At 46.7% G+C, this 18,745-nt stretch overlaps 1 protein-coding gene across 1 annotated transcript in view; it reads left to right on the top strand.

Annotated features, from left to right (window-relative positions):
• mfsd2ab (MFSD2 lysolipid transporter A, lysophospholipid b) overlaps positions 1 to 18,745 on the top strand; it is a 45,851-nt gene that overhangs the window by 9,643 nt on the left and 17,463 nt on the right. Inside the window, exons 4-9 of the mRNA XM_071369027.1 lie at positions 9,653 to 9,776; positions 9,941 to 10,019; positions 12,432 to 12,619; positions 14,783 to 14,873; positions 16,620 to 16,738; positions 17,451 to 17,534. Coding sequence (XP_071225128.1) covers positions 9,653 to 9,776; positions 9,941 to 10,019; positions 12,432 to 12,619; positions 14,783 to 14,873; positions 16,620 to 16,738; positions 17,451 to 17,534 — 685 coding nt within the window. The remainder of the gene's footprint in view (positions 1 to 9,652; positions 9,777 to 9,940; positions 10,020 to 12,431; positions 12,620 to 14,782; positions 14,874 to 16,619; positions 16,739 to 17,450; positions 17,535 to 18,745) is intronic.

The following is an 18,745-nucleotide window of genomic DNA, read 5'->3' on the forward strand; positions in this document are numbered from 1 at the left end:
CATTCGGAAAGTATTCAGACCCATTGACTTTTTCCACATTTTGTTATGTCACAGCCTTATTCTAAAATGTATAAAATATTTATTTTTTCCTCAGCAATCTACACACAATACCCATAATGACAAAGCAAAAACAGTTTTGTATAATTTTTTGAAAATGTATTAAAACTAAAAAACACCTTATTTACGTAAGTATTCGGACCCTTTGTTATGAGACTTGAAAATGAGCTCAGGTGTATCCTGTTTCCATTGATCATCCTTGAGATGTTTCTCCAAATTGATTGGAGTCCACCTGTGGTGAATTCAATTGATTGGATATGATTTGGAAAGGCACACGTCTGTCTATATAAGGTCCCACAGGGAGGTGACCAAGAACCCGATGGTCACTCTGACAGAGTTCCTCTGTAAAGGGATTGTTGGGAGACTAGTCAGGATCGAGGCAAAGATGAATGGAGCAAAGTACAGAGATCCTTGATGAAATCCTGCTCAGGTCCTCCGACTAGGGTGAAGGTTCACCTTCCAACAGGACCATGACCCTAAGCACACAGCCAAGACAACGCAGGAGTGGGTTCGGGATAAGTCTCAATGTCCTTGAGTGGCCCAACCAGAGGCCGGACTTGAACCCAATCGAACATCTTTGGAGAGACCTGAAAATAGCTGTGCAGTGACGCTTCCTATCCAACCTGACAGAGATTAAGAGGATCTGCAGAGAAGAATGTGAGAAACTCCCCAAATACAGGTGTGCCAAGCTTGTAGCGTCATACCCAAGAAGACTCGAGGCTGTAATCGCTGCCAAAGGTGCTTCAACAAAGTACTGAGTAAAGGGTCTGAATACTTATATAAATGTGATATTTCAGTTTACATTTCCCAAAATGTCTAAAAACCAGTTTTTTCTTTGTCATTATGGGGTATTGTGTGAAGATTGAGGGGTGAAAAAAAAAAACTAACAATTTAATACATTTTAGAATAAGGTCTTAACGTAACAATGTGGGAAAAGTAAAGGGTTCTGAGTACTTTCCAAATGTACTGAATATGGAGACTGTTTAGTGCCAAAAATAAGAGGTTAAATGCATGTAAAAAAATAAAATAAAAAAAAACAGTTTCCTGATCTTTTATCTCTTAGATACAAACTGACTTTAGGTTATAATTTTTTTTTTGGGGGGGGGGACTATCAGTTGTTCCATGTAGTTAATCTGTTATTCAATGTGTTTGTATGGGCTAGTAACAGTAAGGCCAAACATCATGTTTTTATATATAATTTTTATACTTCAAGGGTTCCTCAAAATCAAATAGCAAAATGATCCTTGGTATGACCTTAAAACCATTCCATATAGCTTAGTACAACCCCCCCCCAGATTACAGGGCTGATATGGCTTTAGACATGGGTCCCTAGTCATTGGGGCGGCAGGTAGCCTAGTGGTTAGAGCGTTGGGCCAGTAACCGAAAGGACAGCTCGGGGATTCAATCTAGCAACAAGGTCAAAATCTGTCGTTCAGCCCCCTGAATAAGGCAATTAACCCACTGTTTTTTCTGACTTACCTAGTTAAATAAAGAAAAATGTAAGACATTTCCCCATTGGACTGACCACAAATGGGGCAGCGGTCTCGTGGTGCGACTGCATAAATTGTCATTCAAATTTAAGCTGCAGGCTCTGAAAGGGTTACTGCAGTTCATGCTGATGCAGTTCCGGCTCAAGAGTACTTCATCACACTCACTCACTCGGATACCACCCCACTGAAGATTTTATTGCTGCTTTCCGTAAGAAGTCGTAAAGATTTCTTCAATCAAACATTCTCTTAAAACATAAGCCACGAATTACCTGCAGGGCAAAAAAAATATGAAAACAATCAGGCCTTTTCTTTTGAGTCTTAGTTTGTTAATAAAGAGAATAGAGGTTTCCTGCTTGACTTGCAGTTTTCCAGAGAGAGTCCCTGACATGGTCTTGGTGAATCGGATTCCTTGCTGCTAGGTTACCTAGAACTCCTAGGTTACCTACTTTACAGTCGTCATACATGTCTCACCTTTTTTAAAAGGAGCGAGCGTTGTGGATCCGTCTTTTGGAATTTACCTTCAGTTAAAAACAAAACAAATGTTAGTATAAATCAACTTACTAATGTTAGTTGATACCTTGGCCATCTATCATTAATGATTTCATTCATATCTAGGCTGGTAGGCCTATAGACGTGTATATATTTTTGTGCATACAAAAATTCACCTCCACCTCTGCCTCGTTGAATCATGTCACCCCCCCCCGACCGGGTGTCCTTAATCCCACCCCTCAGCCCATCCTACCTAGCGCCGTAGCGTCCCTCCTAGCGCCGTAGCTTCCCTCCTAGCGCCGTAGCACCCCTCCTAGCACCGTAGCGTCCCTCCTAGCGCCGTAGCGTCCCTCCTAGCGCCCCTCCTAGCGCCGTAGCGTCCTACCTAGCACCGTAGCGCCCCTCCTAGCGCCGTAGCGTCACTCCTAGCACCGTAGCGTCCTACTTAGCACCGTAGCGTCCTACCTAGCACCGTAGCGTCCCTCCTAGCGCCGTAGCGTCCCACCTAACGCCGTAGCGTCCTACCTAGCGCCGTAGCGTCCCACCTAGCGCCGTAGCGCCCCTCCTAGCGCCGTAACGTCCCTCCTAGCGCCGTAGCGTCCCTCCTAGCGCCGTAGCGTCCCTCCTAGCGCCGTAGCGCCCCTCCTAGCGCCGTAGCGCCCCTCCTAGCGCCGTAGCGCCGCTCCTAGCGCCGTAGCTTCCCTCGTAGCGTCCCTCGTAGCGCCCCTCCTAGCGCCGTAGAGTCCTACCTAGCGCCGTAGCTTCCCTCCTAGCGCCGTAGCGTCCCTCCTAGCGCCGTAGCGTCCCTCCTAGCGCCGTAGCGTCCCTCCTAGCGCCGTAGCGTCCCACCTAGCGCCGTAGCGTCCCTCCTAGCGCCGTAGCGTCCCTCCTAGCGCCGTAGCGTCCCTCCTAGCGCCGTAGCGCCCCTCCTAGCGCCGTAGCGTCCCTCCTAGCGCCGTAGCATCCCGCCTTTTAGTATCCGAGTCCCCCTCATAAACACACATGTACACCGAGAGGGCAGGGGACAGGAGTACTTCATTTGTTTGTCAACTTTATATTTAACCCCGTGTGGTTAAAGGTGTTTCCGTCTGGTACTGTCCTCATGGAACCAAGTACACTGTAGGAATGTCTGCCGTGTCTGTCTCAATAAAATTTAAATCAATCAAATAAATTTATATAGCCCTTCTTACATCAGCTGATGTCACAAAGTGCTGTACAGAAACCCAGCCTAAAACCCCAAACAGCAAGCAATGCAGGTGTAGAAGCACGGTGGCTAGGAAAAACGCCCTAGAAAGGCCAAAAACCTAAGAAGAAACCTAGAGAGGAACCAGGCTATGAGGGGTGGCCAGTCCTCTTCTGGCTGTGCCGGGTGGAGATTATAACAGAACATGGCCAAGATGTTCAAATGTTCATAAATGACCAGCATGGTCAAATAATAATAACTCAACTCTAGGGGAAGGGTGAGAAGTGACACCACCTGACATGGAGGTCCCAGCTGGTAAAGGAATGAGTTCCTGCGCTCGTTTCCCCTGGGGGGGGGACAATTAAGTGTTGTGCACCCCTGAATAATATTGGTTTCCCTGTCCGCCTTTTATTCCATTTGTCATAGCGAAGTTGTTCATGGAAATGGTTTTAACCGATGTTTGTGGTTTCCTTTCCAGTCATTGTCTGTGGTAGCTAGGTCTGTAACGATGACGTGTGTTGGTAATGTCTATAGTGGTTATCAATGGGCTCTCAGACAAAGTACTAGTGTATTGACATAGACTATCTGACATGTATCTCAACTAAAATAGTCAAAGGAACCAATTTTTTTCTGTCAACAAATCAGAAGTGGAAATGTCAGACTGAGATAAGTCAAACACACAAAACCAGTGTGGAAAAACGTGAAATCAACAGTCCCCATTGAAGGGCACAGGGACCCCGACAGTCCCCTATTGAAGGGCACAGGGACCCCGACAGTCCCCTATTGAAGGGCACAGGGATCCCGACAGTCCCCATTGAAGGGCACAGGGATCCCGACAGTCCCCATTGAAGGGCACAGGGATCCCGACAGTCCCCATTGAAGGGCACAGGGATCCCGACAGTCCCCATTGAAGGGCACAGGGATCCCGACAGTCCCCATTGAAGGGCACAGGGATTCCGACAGTCCCCATTGAAGGGCACAGGGATCCCGACAGTCCCCATTGAAGGGCACAGGGATCCCGACAGTCCCCATTGAAGCGCACAGGGATCCCGACAGTCCCCATTGAAGGGCACAGGGATCCCGACAGTCCCCATTGAAGGGCACAGGGACCCCGACAGTCCCCATTGAAGGGCACAGGGATCCCGACAGTCCCCATTGAAGGGCACAGGGATCCCGACAGTCCCCATTGAAGCGCACAGGGATCCCGACAGTCCCCATTGAAGGGCACAGGGATCCCGACAGTCCCCATTGAAGCGCACAGGGATCCCGACAGTCCCCATTGAAGCGCACAGGGATCCCGACAGTCCCCATTGAAGGGAACAACAAAGCCAGTGTGAAAAATGTTCAAGAAGCTGAGCCCATCTATTGCCTCAGTCATGCAAACCGACAGTACCAGTCAAACGTTTGACACCTACTCATTCCAGGGTTTCTTTATATGTACTATTTTCTACATCGTAGAATAATAGCGAATACATCAAAACTATGAAATAACACATGTGGAATCATGTAGTAACCAAAAAGTATTAAACAAATGAAAATATATTTGAGATTCTTTAAATAGCCACCCTTTAACTTGATGACAGCTTTGAACACTCTTTGCATTCTCTCAACCAGCTTCACCTGGAATGCTTTTCCGACAGTCTTGAAGGAGATACCACATATGCTGAGCACTTTTTTTGCTGCTTTGTGAGACGTTCACCAACTCTGTGTCTCACAGCTATTTCATAGTTTCGATATCTTCACTATTATTCTACGATGTAGAAAATAGTAAAAATAAAAACCCCTTGAATGAGTAGGTGTGTCCAAACGTTTGACTGGTCCTGTAGATTTTAAACGATGCAATGGAATTTAGCAGGCTGCAGCTTGATAATCTATTTCTTACTTCTAAAGTATTCTGAGAGGAGCGGGAGGAAGAATGTAGGATTAAGATTCACGTTCAGTCAGTCAAGATGTGTTTTGCCCCTAGGTGTTGAGAGAATCCGTCCCTTACACTTTGACTGAGAGGAGAAACAGGATATGTTTGAGGGTAGAGGAGTACTACTGTAGTCAAACGAGTCTTTGGTTCAGAACAAGCATGAATCTTGAGGTGACATGCTTAATTGGTGCCTAGGGGCTGGGAGGAAGAGCGACCGAGAGGGAGGAGGGGGGGAGGGGGCAGAACACTTCAGTCTCTTCATAGTGTTTGGGATGGTAGGAGAGCTCTGATTGGCTGAAACTGGTGGTGTGTTGTGGGCTGGACCAATAAGAGAGGTATGTATATAATTTTTAACGGGTGGCTGAGGAATCTGAAGGGGTTACTGCAGTTCAACAGACGTGGAGAAGCTAGAGAGGAAATGGAGAGTTGGAGGCACCGTGTCAATGACTTCCAGTGTAACTGCGAGTACGGGACCAGGGTCGAGCAACGCTTCCCAGAGGGCTCCACATCTTAGATTTTACTTTTAGCTTGACCCATCCGAGTGGCCCGCAGGATTATACCGTTTCAGTTCTGATGTTTCATAACACCTAATAGCTTTTAATAACTCGGCCTTCACTGCTGTGTAAAATATAATTACTAGAAGTCCTAGTTTTTTTTCTTTTTGTTTTGCGTGCTCTTATCTAGTTTTCTCACTGTTTACCGTCACTGGTTTCATAAGTTGGTTATTTCAACATCTTGACCGTCAACGTTACTTTTTAAGATAAGCCATGTTTCCACTTCTCTTGCCAGCTATGATTTAAAAAATAAATAAATAAATGTAATTTGTAATTTTAACTGATCCAATAACTGTATATAATGCCATAATGAGATAGTCACTGAATAGGAAGGAAGAATTACTTGAAAACTACGTTGGCTTGGGGTTTCCTACTACTGTGTTTGCATACAGCTCGTCACCCACATGACACACCATACTTATACTGCTCTGTTATCATAATTACCGGAGGTCATAAATGTCTGTAGAATCTCTCTTCTCTCTCTCTCTCTCTCTCTCTCTCTCTCTCTCTCTCTCTCTCTCTCTCTCTCTCTCTCTCTATCTCTCTCTCTCTCTCTCTGTCTCTCTGTCTCTCTGTCTCTCTCTCTCTCTCTGTGTCTCTCTCTCTCTCTGTCTCTCTGTCTCTCTGTCTCTCTGTCTCTCTCTGTCTCTCTCTGTCTCTCTGTCTCTCTGTCTCTCTGTCTCTCTGTCTCTCTGTCTCTCTGTCTCTCTCTCTCTCTCTCTCTGTCTCTCTCTCTCTCTCTCTCTCTCTCTCTCTCTCTCAACAAGGTGAACAACCTTCCCTTTTATTAAGATGTTTGCTAAGCCAACTCCTAATAGTTGTTTGACTTTAAATAAACTTCACTCTAACCCTCCCCTTTAAATAAACTTCACTCTAACCCTCCCCTTTAAATAAACTTCACTCTAACCCTCCCCTTTAAATAAACTTCACTCTAACCCTCCCCTTTAAATAAACTTCACTCTAACCCTCCCCTTTAAATAAACTTCACTCTAACCCTCCCCTTTAAATAAACTTCACTCTAACCCTCCCCTTTAAATAAACTTCACTCTAACCCTCCCCTTTAAATAAACTTCACTCTAACCCTCCCCTTTAAATAAACTTCACTCTAACCCTCCCCTCAGTCTGCTGTTTTAGCGGATTGAGGAAGTAATGACTCCCGAGGTAGGTGCCTGTCCTAGGTAGGTGCCTGTCCTAGGTAGGTGCCTGTCCTAGGTAGATGCCTGTCCTAGGTAGGTGCCTGTCCTAGGTAGGTGCCTGTCCTAGGTAGGTGCCTGTCCTAGGTAGGTGCCTGTCCGAGGTAGGTGCCTGTCCTAGCTAGGTGCCTGTCCTAGGTAGGTGCCTGTCCTAGGTAGGTGCCTGTCCTAGGTAGATGCCTAGGATCCTATGCTATCCTATCCTATGCCTCTGGTTATGACCTAGCCCAAGGCTCCAACTCTTTTCCTGGAGCTGTAGGGTTTTACTCCAACACCCAGTTGTAACTAACCTGATTCAGCTTATCCACCAGGTAACTGTTAGAATCGGGTATGTTAGGGTTGGAGCAAAAAAAACCTACAGGACGGTAGCTCGCAGGCTAAAAGGTTGGGCAGGTCAGGGCTAGGCTATACTGGCAAAGACTCACCACATGCACACTAGACTATTCTAGTCAGGCTTGGTAGTTGGCACAGCAACCAGACTTTAAAATGTCCACATCAGATGGGTTTCGCTCCATCTGGCAGACGTTAGGTTAGGCATGGGGTACAGCCAGGCACTCCCACACAGGACCTTTTTTTTGAGCTGCTTTTATATTCACGTCAAACAGGCAAACCGACAAGAGATTGGAGACAAATTTGGATAAAAGAACAGTTCTTTAAAAAAAAAAAAAGTGAAGTCTGTTAACAGCAGTTCAGAACCACCCAAATGTCCCATTTTGATGACATCTGTGTGAAATTATATACTATGTTTTTAGAATTGTATTTAAAAAAATCATTCAGGTCATTTGGATAATAAAAATGCAGTATTAGTCAATAAACGACAATAAACGCATACAGGCAGATATTAAACAGGACCTTTGCTACAATGAACATTGGACTGACACCACCCAGACAGCTCAGGACCTTCGTTTTGGGACGTGGCAGAGCCAAGTGATCTTTGACGTTGCACCGAGAGTGAACGAAAGGCTGAGCCAGGCTCCCGACATGATGTAACATTCCTGATGGGTCGGTCACACCTCTCCCTATATGTAACACAACATTTTCTCTCTCTCTCTCTCTCTCTCTCTCTCTCTCTCTCTCTCTCTCTCTCTCTCTCTCTCTCTCTCTCTCTCTCTCTCTCTCTCTCTCTCTCTCTCTCTCTCACTCTCACTCTCACTCTCACTCTCACTCTCACTGTACCCGGTATGGGCGGCTGCATCTCAATTGTCCAAAGTGACTTCCTCTCTTTGGGTATTTCTTCCATTCCCAGGTCAATACTGATCTGAGAACACACTGATGTGGTGAAAAGTAACTCCTATTACCAAATTCAGCTTCCACCTGCCCATAGCTTTTACCAAAACAAGGAGACAAAGCTATTGTTTGAAGTGGAAGTAGGTCCCAAAACAGGTTTAATTTGTTTTTATTAGTGCTGATGAAACAAAGGAGACAAGACAAGGAAACGTTTTTGCACTTTTGATAAACCCCTTTTTTAGGGCATCTCCACCAACAGGCTGATCCTGAAGTAGCAAATAATCAAGTTCTGAAGGAAGGTCTTAATCTTTTATTTTGGAGTGTTCTACTCCACCGTGTCAAACTCACGACTGAACCGTTGTCATAAACACTGGGGAGATCAGGTTGCACATGATGGCGTCTTGTGGTCCGATATGACATTTCCTGTCCTTGTGCGATAATCTAGTGGCTCACCTGATGATGATGTGGCTGGCTTGCACCATATCCTCCTTAGCCAATCAATGACCGGATGTGATGTGGCCACTTCCTGCTGAGGAAACCTAACTCTTTTTCTCCTTGATGCGGATCCACGGGCCCTCTCCTCTGTTGAAGCGCGTCGATCAGGCAACAGGAAGTCCGTAACTGGGACAGGGAGTGACCATATACATTCTGTCTGACCCACTGTTCTCACACAGTCTCTACATAACACATGACATTTACAGTAACATAATTTCTTACTGGCAGTGCTGGAAAAAACAGAGTTGAGTGACAGCTGATTGTTGCTAAGGAACCGGTAGAACTGCCTTTCTCTGTACTGGCGGGGAATAACAGACAGAGTTGAGTGACAGCTGATTGTTGCTAAGGAACCGGTAGAACTGCCTTTCTCTGTACTGGCGGGGAATAACAGACAGAGTTGAGTGACAGCTGATTGTTGCTAAGGAACCGGTAGAACTGCCTTTCTCTGTACTGGCGGGGAATAACAGACAGAGTTGAGTGACAGCTCAGTAGTCATGGCTTCCTGTCCTTTTTCTCCTTTTATCAGATGGGTGATAATGAAGGAGAGGAGATGAGGACGCCTCTTTTTAGACTATTGAAACGCACCCATTCTCACAAGGCCAATCTCACCAAGGTTATCTTTACTTTTACGAAGAAGAAATAAAATTGTTTATTTTTGAATGTGTCACAGCTATCAAGGTCTATTTTATTTTTTTATTTTTTTTTGCCTACAGAAAGTTATTAGTGTCCTCTTGACTACTTGGGCCTTTTGACTCTCCAGTCATCACTTGGCCTTAGCCTGTCATTACAGACTCCCCAAGTGAAATGTCATGCAGTGGAAATAGCTGTTTATTTAGTAAGAGGCTGTTCACTCAGTCATTTGACAGCTTGGCTACAGCGACTTCATTAGATAACCACAGTGTCTGTGAAGAGGACATTTACATTATGTGACAATGTAGGATGCTTGATTTACTGTTTTTCTGTCTCTCTCTCTCTCTCTCTCTCTCTCTCTCTCTCTCTCTCTCTCTCTCTCTCTGTCTCTCTCTGTCTGTCTCTCTGTCTCGGTTTAGGATCCTGTTCTCTACTCCTCTAGCCGTGGTCAGTTACTTCCTCATCTGGTACGTTCCTGTGTTTGAGGATGGGAGGGTCATCTGGTACCTGGTCTTCTACTGCCTCTTCCAGACCCTTCAGACGGTGAGTTAAAGGAATCCTACACGTCCACATGTATAAAGAAACACGAACCCGGTGCAATCCAATCATTTCAATATCTCTCTCTCTCTGTCTCTCTCTGTCTCTCTGTCTCTCTCTCTCTCTCTCTCTCTGTCTCTCTCTGTCTCTCTCTCTCTCTCTCTCTCCAGTGTTTCCATGTGCCCTACTCGGCTCTCACCATGTTCATCAGTGAAGACCAGAAGGAGAGGGACTCTGCCACTGCTTACAGTACGTCTTATACCTGGACTCCTACGCCACTACCCGACGTCACTGCCCGACGTCACTACTACGTCGGGCAATAACATTGCAACTGTGTTTGTTTTTCTGTTAATTTCCAAGGCTTTGTGAAGTCCAGACAACTGGTTGTCGATTGTCCATTGGGCCAAGGGGTGAATGGTCTCGGGGTCTTAACCTACCTAACCAGTTTGAACACAATGAGAAGCGTTGACCTATCAGCGGGCAATTAAGGATAACTACAGGAACGTGTCATATACACTCAGTGGACAGCTTATTAGGTACACCACCCCGTTCACCAAAATGCTTCGCTCCTACAGACACGTGAGTCACGTGGTCGTGGCTTGTTATTTAAAGCAGACAGGCATCCAGGAATTCAGTTACTGTTCATTTTGAACGTTTTAGAATGAAGGGGGGGGGGGGGGTGACCTCAGAGTGACCTCAGAGACTGAGTGTGGTGAGATCGTTGGTACCGGGCACGTCAGTATCTTAGAAACGGCCAGCCTCCTGGGGTTTTTCACGGACGACAGTGTCAAGGTTTTTTTTCCCAAGAATGGTGGGACAATCAAAACAAAACATCCAGTCCTGTGGGCGTTGATGACAGAGGTCAAAGGTAACAGAGGGCGTTGATGACAGAGGTCAAAGGTAACAGAGGGCGTTGATGACAGAGGTCAACGCTAACAGAGGGCGTTGATGACTGAGGTCAAAGGTAACAGAGGGCAGGGGCCTCCCGGGTGGCGCAGTGGTCTAGGGCACTGCATCACAGTGCTAGCTGCGCCACCAGAGTCTCTGGGTTCGCGCCCAGGCTCTGTCGCAGCCGGCCGCGACCGGGAGGTCCGTGGGGCGACGCACAATTGGCATAGCGTCGTTCGGGTTAGGGAGGGTTTGGCCGGTAGGGATATCCTTGTCTCATCGCGCTCCAGCGACTCCTGTGGCGGGCCGGGCGCAGTGCGCGCTAACCAAGGGGGCCAGGTACACGGTGTTTCCTCCGACACATTGGTGCGGCTGGCTTCCGGGTTGGAGGCGCGCTGTGTTAAGAAGCAGTGCGGCTTGGTTGGGTTGTGCTTCGGAGGACGCATGGCTTTCGACCTTCGTCTCTCCCGAGCCCGTACGGGAGTTGTAGCGATGAGACAAGATAGTAATTACTAGCGATTGGATACCACGAAAATTGGGGAGAAAATAAATTTAAAAAAAGGTAACAGAGGGCGTTGATGACAGAGGTCAACGCTAACAGAGGGCGTTGATGACAGAGGTCAAAGTTAACAGAGGGCGTTGATGACAGAGGTCAAAGGAGAATGGCAAGAGTCGTACAAGCTAACAGAAGGGCCACAAACAGACAAATAACGGCGCAGAACGGCATCTCGGAACGCACAACTCGTCGATCCTCGTCACAGACGGGCTATTTGCAGCAGACGACCACCCCGGGGTTCCACTCCTATCAGATAAAAACAAGAAGAAGAAGAAGCAGCTCCAGTGGGCAGGCCATCACCAACACTGGAGAATTGAGTGGTAAAAACATTGCTTGGTCTGACATGCCGATTCATGTTGCGCCATGCTGATGGCAGAGTCATGATTTGGCGTAAGCAGCATGAGTCCATGGCCCCATCCTGCCTGGTGTCAACGGTACAGGCTGGTGGTGTAATGGCGTGGAGAATGTTTTCCTGGCACACGTTAGGTCTTGTGATAGCAATTGAGCAACGTTTGAACGCCACACCTTGTACAACCCACACCACGAAGAATACAGGCTGTTCTGGAGGCAAAGGGTCTGACCAAGTACTAGATGGGTGTACCTAATAAACTGGCCACTGAGTGTCTAGTGTAGGTTAACCTCGAGGATAAACCGATATAATGTCTTACTCATATCAATTTGAAACAATATCGATTTCACATTAAGTTATTGATAATGGTGCCTACTACTAATAGTCTACACGTTTGGATATTAGGACACAATAAATAACCTTTTATTTAACTAAACGTGTCAGTTAAGAACAAATTCTTATTTACAATGACGGCCAAACCCGGACGACGCTTGGCCAATTGTGCGCCGCCCTTTGGGGCTCCCAATCACGGTCAGATGTGACGCAGCCACAGGCACCTCAATCAATAATATATAAATAATTATATAATTATATATACATTAATAATCATTTATATATTAATAATAATATAAGCCATTTTAGCAGACGGTTTTATCCAAAACTAATTAGTCCTGCGTGGGTATGTTTTACTTATGGGTGGTCCCGGGAATCGAACCGACTATCCTGGGGTTTCCAAACGCCACACTCTATCAACTGAGCTACAGAGGACCACCAAGAGGATCATTGTTTTTTTTGTTTTTTTCAGACCGAATGGAAAGATGATCATTGGTCGGTTTGTCTCATCTGTATGCTTCTCTCGTCCAATCAGGAATGACGGTAGAGGTTCTGGGTACTGTGATTGGCACAGCCGTCCAGGGTCAGATTGTGGGCATGGCCAACGCCCCCTGTATCCCGACGCCCGGTGATAATGTCACGGCCGACGGGTTAAACTCCTCCCTGCTGCTGGGACAGGAAGTCAACGCCACGATCACCACTGTCATCACCCTGGACCAAACGGTACGCGCCCACCCAGACGCACTCGCATTACACCGATATATACACACACACACACACACACACACATACACACACACACACACACACACACACACACACACCGTATCCTATCAAATCTAACTTTATTTATACAGCCCATTTCAGACGTGGAATGCAACACAATGTGCTTTACAGGGAAAAAACGAATAAAATGATATGAAAATAAGATGAAATATTCACTACTCAACATTTTAAATATGTCCACAGTTTTGGCCCCCCCTCAGGTTCTCTGGCAGGCTATTCCAGAGGCTGGGGGCATAGTAACTAAAGGCTGGGGGCATAGTAACTAAAGGCTGCCTCTCCAGGGCTCTTGGTCCCTAGGATTTGAGGTAGTTTAAATTAATTCTAAAACTCACAGGCAGCCAGTACAGAGACCTTAAAACCAGTGTAATGTGTTCTCTGTCTGGTCTTGGTCAGTACCCACCCTGCAGCATGCTGTATGTTTTACAGTACAGAGACCTTAAAACCGGTGTAATGTGTTCTCTGTCTGGTCTTGGTCAGTACCCTGCAGCATGCTGTATGTTTTACAGTACAGAGACCTTAAAACCGGTGTAATGTGTTCTCCATCTGGTCTTCTGCATTCTGTATGTTTTGCTGTTGACCAATGTCTTTCTTGGGTTGACCAGACAGGAGAGCATTACAGTAGTCAAGCCTGCTTGTAATAAAAGCATGAATGAGTCTCTCTGTATCAGCCTGAGAGTCTAAAAACCATCCGGAAATACCAGATGTAGTAGAACATGTGTTAAAGCTAATATATGTGACTAATACTAGGCCTATCAGGTTACTGTAGTCTACTGACCTCCTATTGGCTGTTCTCTGTGTTTACTGTTCTATAGTCTACTGACCTGCTGTCCCTCCCTCCTATTGGCTATTCTCTGTGTTTACTGTCCTATAGTCTACTGACCTGCTGTCCCTCCCTCCTATTGGCTGTTCTCTGTGTTTACTGTTCTATAGTCTACTGACCTGCTGTCCCTCCCTCCTATTGGTTGTTTACTGTCCTATAGTCTACTGACCTGCTGTCCCTCCCTCCTATTGGCTATTCTCTGTGTTTACTGTCCTATAGTCTACTGACCTGCTGTCCCTCCCTCCTATTGGCTGTTCTCTGTGTTTACTGTCCTATAGTCTACTGACCTGCTGTCCCTCCCTCCTATTGGTTGTTTACTGTCCTATAGTCTACTGACCTGCTGTCCCTCCCTCCTATTGGCTATTCTCTGTGTTTACTGTCCTATAGTCTACTGACCTGCTGTCCCTCCCTCCTATTGGCTGTTCTCTGTGTTTACTGTCCTATAGTCTACTGACCTGCTGTCCCTCCCTCCTATTGGTTGTTTACTGTCCTATAGTCTACTGACCTGCTGTCCCTCCCTCCTATTGGTTGTTTACTGTCCTATAGTCTACTGACCTGCTGTCCCTCCCTCCTATTGGCTATTCTCTGTGTTTACTGTTCTATAGTCTACTGACCTGCTGTCCCTCCCTCCTATTGGTTGTTTACTGTCCTATAGTCTACTGACCTGCTGTCCCTCCCTCCTATTGGCTATTCTCTGTGTTTACTGTCCTATAGTCTACTGACCTGCTGTCCCTCCCTCCTATTGGCTGTTCTCTGTGTTTACTGTTCTATAGTCTACTGACCTGCTGTCCCTCCCTCCTATTGGCTGTTCTCTGTGTTTACTGTCCTATAGTCTACTGACCTGCTGTCCCTCCCTCCTATTGGTTGTTTACTGTCCTATAGTCTACTGACCTGCTGTCCCTCCCTCCTATTGGTTGTTTACTGTTCTATAGTCTACTGACCTGCTGTCCCTCCCTCCTATTGGCTGTTTAATGTCCTATAGTCTACTGACCTGCTGTCCCTCCCTCCTATTGGCTATTCTCTGTGTTTACTGTTCTATAGTCTACTGACCTGCTGTCCCTCCCTCCTATTGGCTGTTCTCTGTGTTTACTGTTCTATAGTCTACTGACCTGCTGTCCCTCCCTCCTATTGGCTGTTTAATGTCCTATAGTCTACTGACCTGCTGTCTCTCCAGGAAATGTTTACCACAAAGCTAGTCTTTTGCATATTGTTTTGTTTGTTGTTTTTACTACTACGGTTACTACAGTCCACTAAGCTGCTGTCCCTCTCTACTGTCACAGAAAACGGCCTACAACATCGCCTCCGGCGCCATCTGTTCCATCTACGTGCTCTGTGCTCTGGTGCTGTTCTTCGGAGTCAAGGAGAAGAAAGGTAAAGGCAGGGGGGACCATTTTGTCTCTCCAGCCCTCAAATCAACAAACCCCTTTTGATATTTAATGTGTTAACTTTGTGTCATTAACTTTCCCTGTTGCTATTATAAAACGATGAGCTCGTGGGGAATTCCCCAAATGGCCTGACGTCCTTCTAAACAAGCCCACTCTCTTTATGTGGATGTTATTGAGATTGACAGTGTGGTGTGATGACGCAGTACACCGTTTATCTGTCTCACGTGACTATGGCCCGATGGGCTGTGTCCACGGTGGGTTGATGCTGTAACAGATGGGCTGTGTCCACGGTGGCTTGATGCTGTAACAGATGGGCTGTGTCCACGGTGGCTTGATGCTCTAACAGATGGGCTGTGTCCACGGTGACTTGATGCTCTAACAGATGGGCTGTGTCCACGGTGGTTTGATGCTCTAACAGATGGGCTGTGTCCATGGTGACTTGATGCTCTAACAGATGGGCTGTGTCCATGGTGACTTGATGCTGTAACAGATGAGCTGTGTCCACGGTGACTTGATGCTGTAACAGATGGGCTGTGTCCACGGTGGCTTGATGCTCTAACAGATGGGCTGTGTCCACGGTGACTTGATGCTCTAACAGATGGGCTGTGTCCACGGTGGTTTGATGCTCTAACAGATGGGCTGTGTCCACGGTGACTTGATGCTGTAACAGATGGGCTGTGTCCATGGTGACTTGATGCTCTAACAGATAGGCTGTGTCCATGGTGACTTGATGCTGTAACAGATGGGCTGTGTCCATGGTGACTTGATGCTGTAACAGATGGGCTGTGTCCATGGTTACTTGATGCTCTAACAGATGAGCTGTGTCCATGGTGACTTGATGCTCTAACAGATGGGCTGTGTCCATGGTGACTTGATGCTGTAACAGATGGGCTGTGTCCATGGTGACTTGATGCTCTAACAGATAGGCTGTGTCCACGGTGACTTGATGCTCTAACAGATGGGCTGTGTCCATGGTGGATTGATGCTGTAACAGATGGGCTGTGTCCATGGTGACTTGATGCTCTAACAGATGAGCTGTGTCCACGGTGGCTTGATGCTCTAACAGATGGGCTGTGTCCATGGTGGATTGATGCTCTAACAGATGAGCTGTGTCCACGGTGGCTTGATGCTCTAACAGATAGGCTGTGTCCACGGTGGCTTGATGCTCTAACAGATGGGCTGTGTCCATGGTGGATTGATGCTCTAACTGATGGGCTGTGTCCACGGTGGATTGATGCTCTAACAGATGGGCTGTGTCCACGGTGGATTGATGCTCTAACAGATGGGCTGTGTCCATGGTGACTTGATGCTCTAACAGATGGGCTGTGTCCACGGTGACTTGATGCTGTAACAGATGGGCTGTGTCCACGGTGACTTGATGCTCTAACAGATGGGCTAGTAGGAAACATACTTGTCAACTGCTGATTTGACCTCCGTTATGAGAAGTTGAATCAACTGAATCTGTTGTGTGTGTGTGTGTGTGTGTGTGTGTGTGTGTGTGTGTGTGTGTGTCATTCATCCTCCTTCATCTGATTCTCCTAACATTTGTTGAAATTATTTTTAGAGATTTATATTATCATCGTCATTAAATTCAACTCTCACCTTCTCTCATGAGATGGAGGGTTAATCCTGAAGTTTAAACACATTTGACACGTATAGGTAAACTTAATTTTTTTCTTACAACATAATCTCTCTCTCTCTGTCTCTCTCTCTCTCTCCCCCCCCCCCCCAGAGTCGTCTCGGCCTCGGTCAGAGCCCATGTCGTTCTGGCAGGGTATCAGGCTGGTGATGGGCCATGGACCTTACGTCAAGCTGGTTATGGGCTTCCTCTTCACTTCACTGGCTTTCATGGTGACTATATTTATATCGCCGTCTCTTATTTATTTATATAGATTGCAAGGCTGATTTACACCTGTCAGCAACGGGTGTGGCCGAAGTAGCCAGATCCACTCGTGTCTTGTTTTTAAATATCATCTGGTGTTTAATAATATCCTAGTCTGTGACCATAATGTCTTCTACCCGTAAAGTTAGCCCAACCATAAAGCTAACATTCAATATACTCTAATGCTTGGAAAGGCTGTCTGCCACCATTCAGCTCTGTGTGTGTGTTTATTTATATGGTCTCTGGGGTACGCCGCTCCTCGTGTTAAAGTTTTAGAGTCTTCAGCCAGCGAGCCTGTACGCGCGGTCTGAGGTGTGTGTGTGTGTGTGTGTGTGTAGGGTCTAACTGAGCGTGTCTCTCTCTCTCGGTCTGAGGTGTGTGTGTGTGTAGGGTCTAACTGAGCGTGTCTCAGTCTCTCGGTGTGTGTGTGTGTGTGTGTGTGTAGGGTCTAACTGTGCGTGTCTCTCTCTCTCTCGGTCTGAGGTGTGTGTATGTGTGTGTGTGTGTGTAGGGTCTAACTGAGCGTGTCTCTCTCTCTCGGTCTGAGGTGTGTGTGTGTGTGTGTGTGTGTGTGTGTGTGTGTGTGTGTGTGTGTGTGTGTGTGTGTGTGTGTGTGTGTGTGTGTGTGTGTGTGTGTGTGTGTGTAGGGTCTAACTGAGCGTGTTTCTCTCTCTCTCTCAGCTCCTGGAAGGGAACTTTGCTCTGTTCTGCTGCTACACTCTGGGCTTAAGGAACGACTTCCAGAACATTCTACTGGTCATCATGGTGAGGAGACACACACACACACACACACACACACACACACACACACACACACACACACACACACACACACACTGCCTATTGACTCCTAGTGTGAATGGCCTTGTTCTTTATAGATGATACAGCCAGATTGAGACTCTCTTCCTACGTCACTTACTGACCTTTTCATTGGATAGTGTAACCTTGACAACCGCTAGAGAGACAGTCAGGAGGTCTCTATGGTAGCCAGTGACTTGTAGCTGCTCATTACTTTGACGTGTGATCACATTCACTGACCTGGTTTGAATACCAACCTGTTCCCCTCCCACAGACCATTTACCACTGCTGTAAAGACCTCTCTCTCTCTCCCTCTCTCTCTCTCTCTCTTAGAAATATACAGTAACGCGGGAAATTAGCTTTGCTGACATGCTTTTATCCCTCTCTTCTCTCTCTCTCTCTTAGAAATATACAGTAACGCGGGAAATTAGCTTTGCTGACATGCTTTTATCCCTCTCTTCTCAGTCATATGATTTTAAAATTACTTAATGAACTATTTAAATCCTAACAGGAATGTAACTTACTGCTGTACAGTGCAGTAGGCATATGAACAATGGGGGAAACTCACCCACTGGTCAGAGAGTTTGAAAAGCTTAGTGCTAATTCAATCAATTAAAAGGGGGAAAAGATGACTGTCTTAATATCCTTTATGTACCATATTAGTCCTGGTCCTTGTAGAATTACTGTTAGGAGTTACAGTTAATGAAGGCAAACGAGACCTTGACCCCCAAGGCAGAGGGAGGGGGGGAAAACAAGACCTTGACCCGGGGGGGGGAAAACGAGACCTTGACCCCCAAGGCAGAGGGAGGGGGGGGCAAACGAGACCTTGACCCCCAAGGCAGAGGGAGGGGGGGCAAACGAGACGTTGATCCCCAAGGCAGGGGGAGGGGGTGGGGGTGGCAAACGAGACCTTGACCCCGAGGGGGGGGGGGGAAGAGTGTATTTCATCAGTAGGCAACAAGACAAAAGACCTTGTAGGGCTCTGGTCTAAAGTAGTGCACTATATAGGGAATAGGGTTCCATAGGGCTCTGGTCTAAAGTAGTGCACTATATAGGGAATAGGGTGCTATTTTTGTTCTTGTCAAGCAGCACGTTGTGGAGTGAGACTAGCCAGTAGTTGTCCATGTTGTACGTGGGTGGTGATTGTGTTGCTAATCGAGTGGTGAACACAGACAGGA

This window comes from Salvelinus alpinus, chromosome 26 (assembly GCF_045679555.1).
Source record: "Salvelinus alpinus chromosome 26, SLU_Salpinus.1, whole genome shotgun sequence".
NCBI lineage: Eukaryota > Metazoa > Chordata > Actinopteri > Salmoniformes > Salmonidae > Salvelinus > Salvelinus alpinus.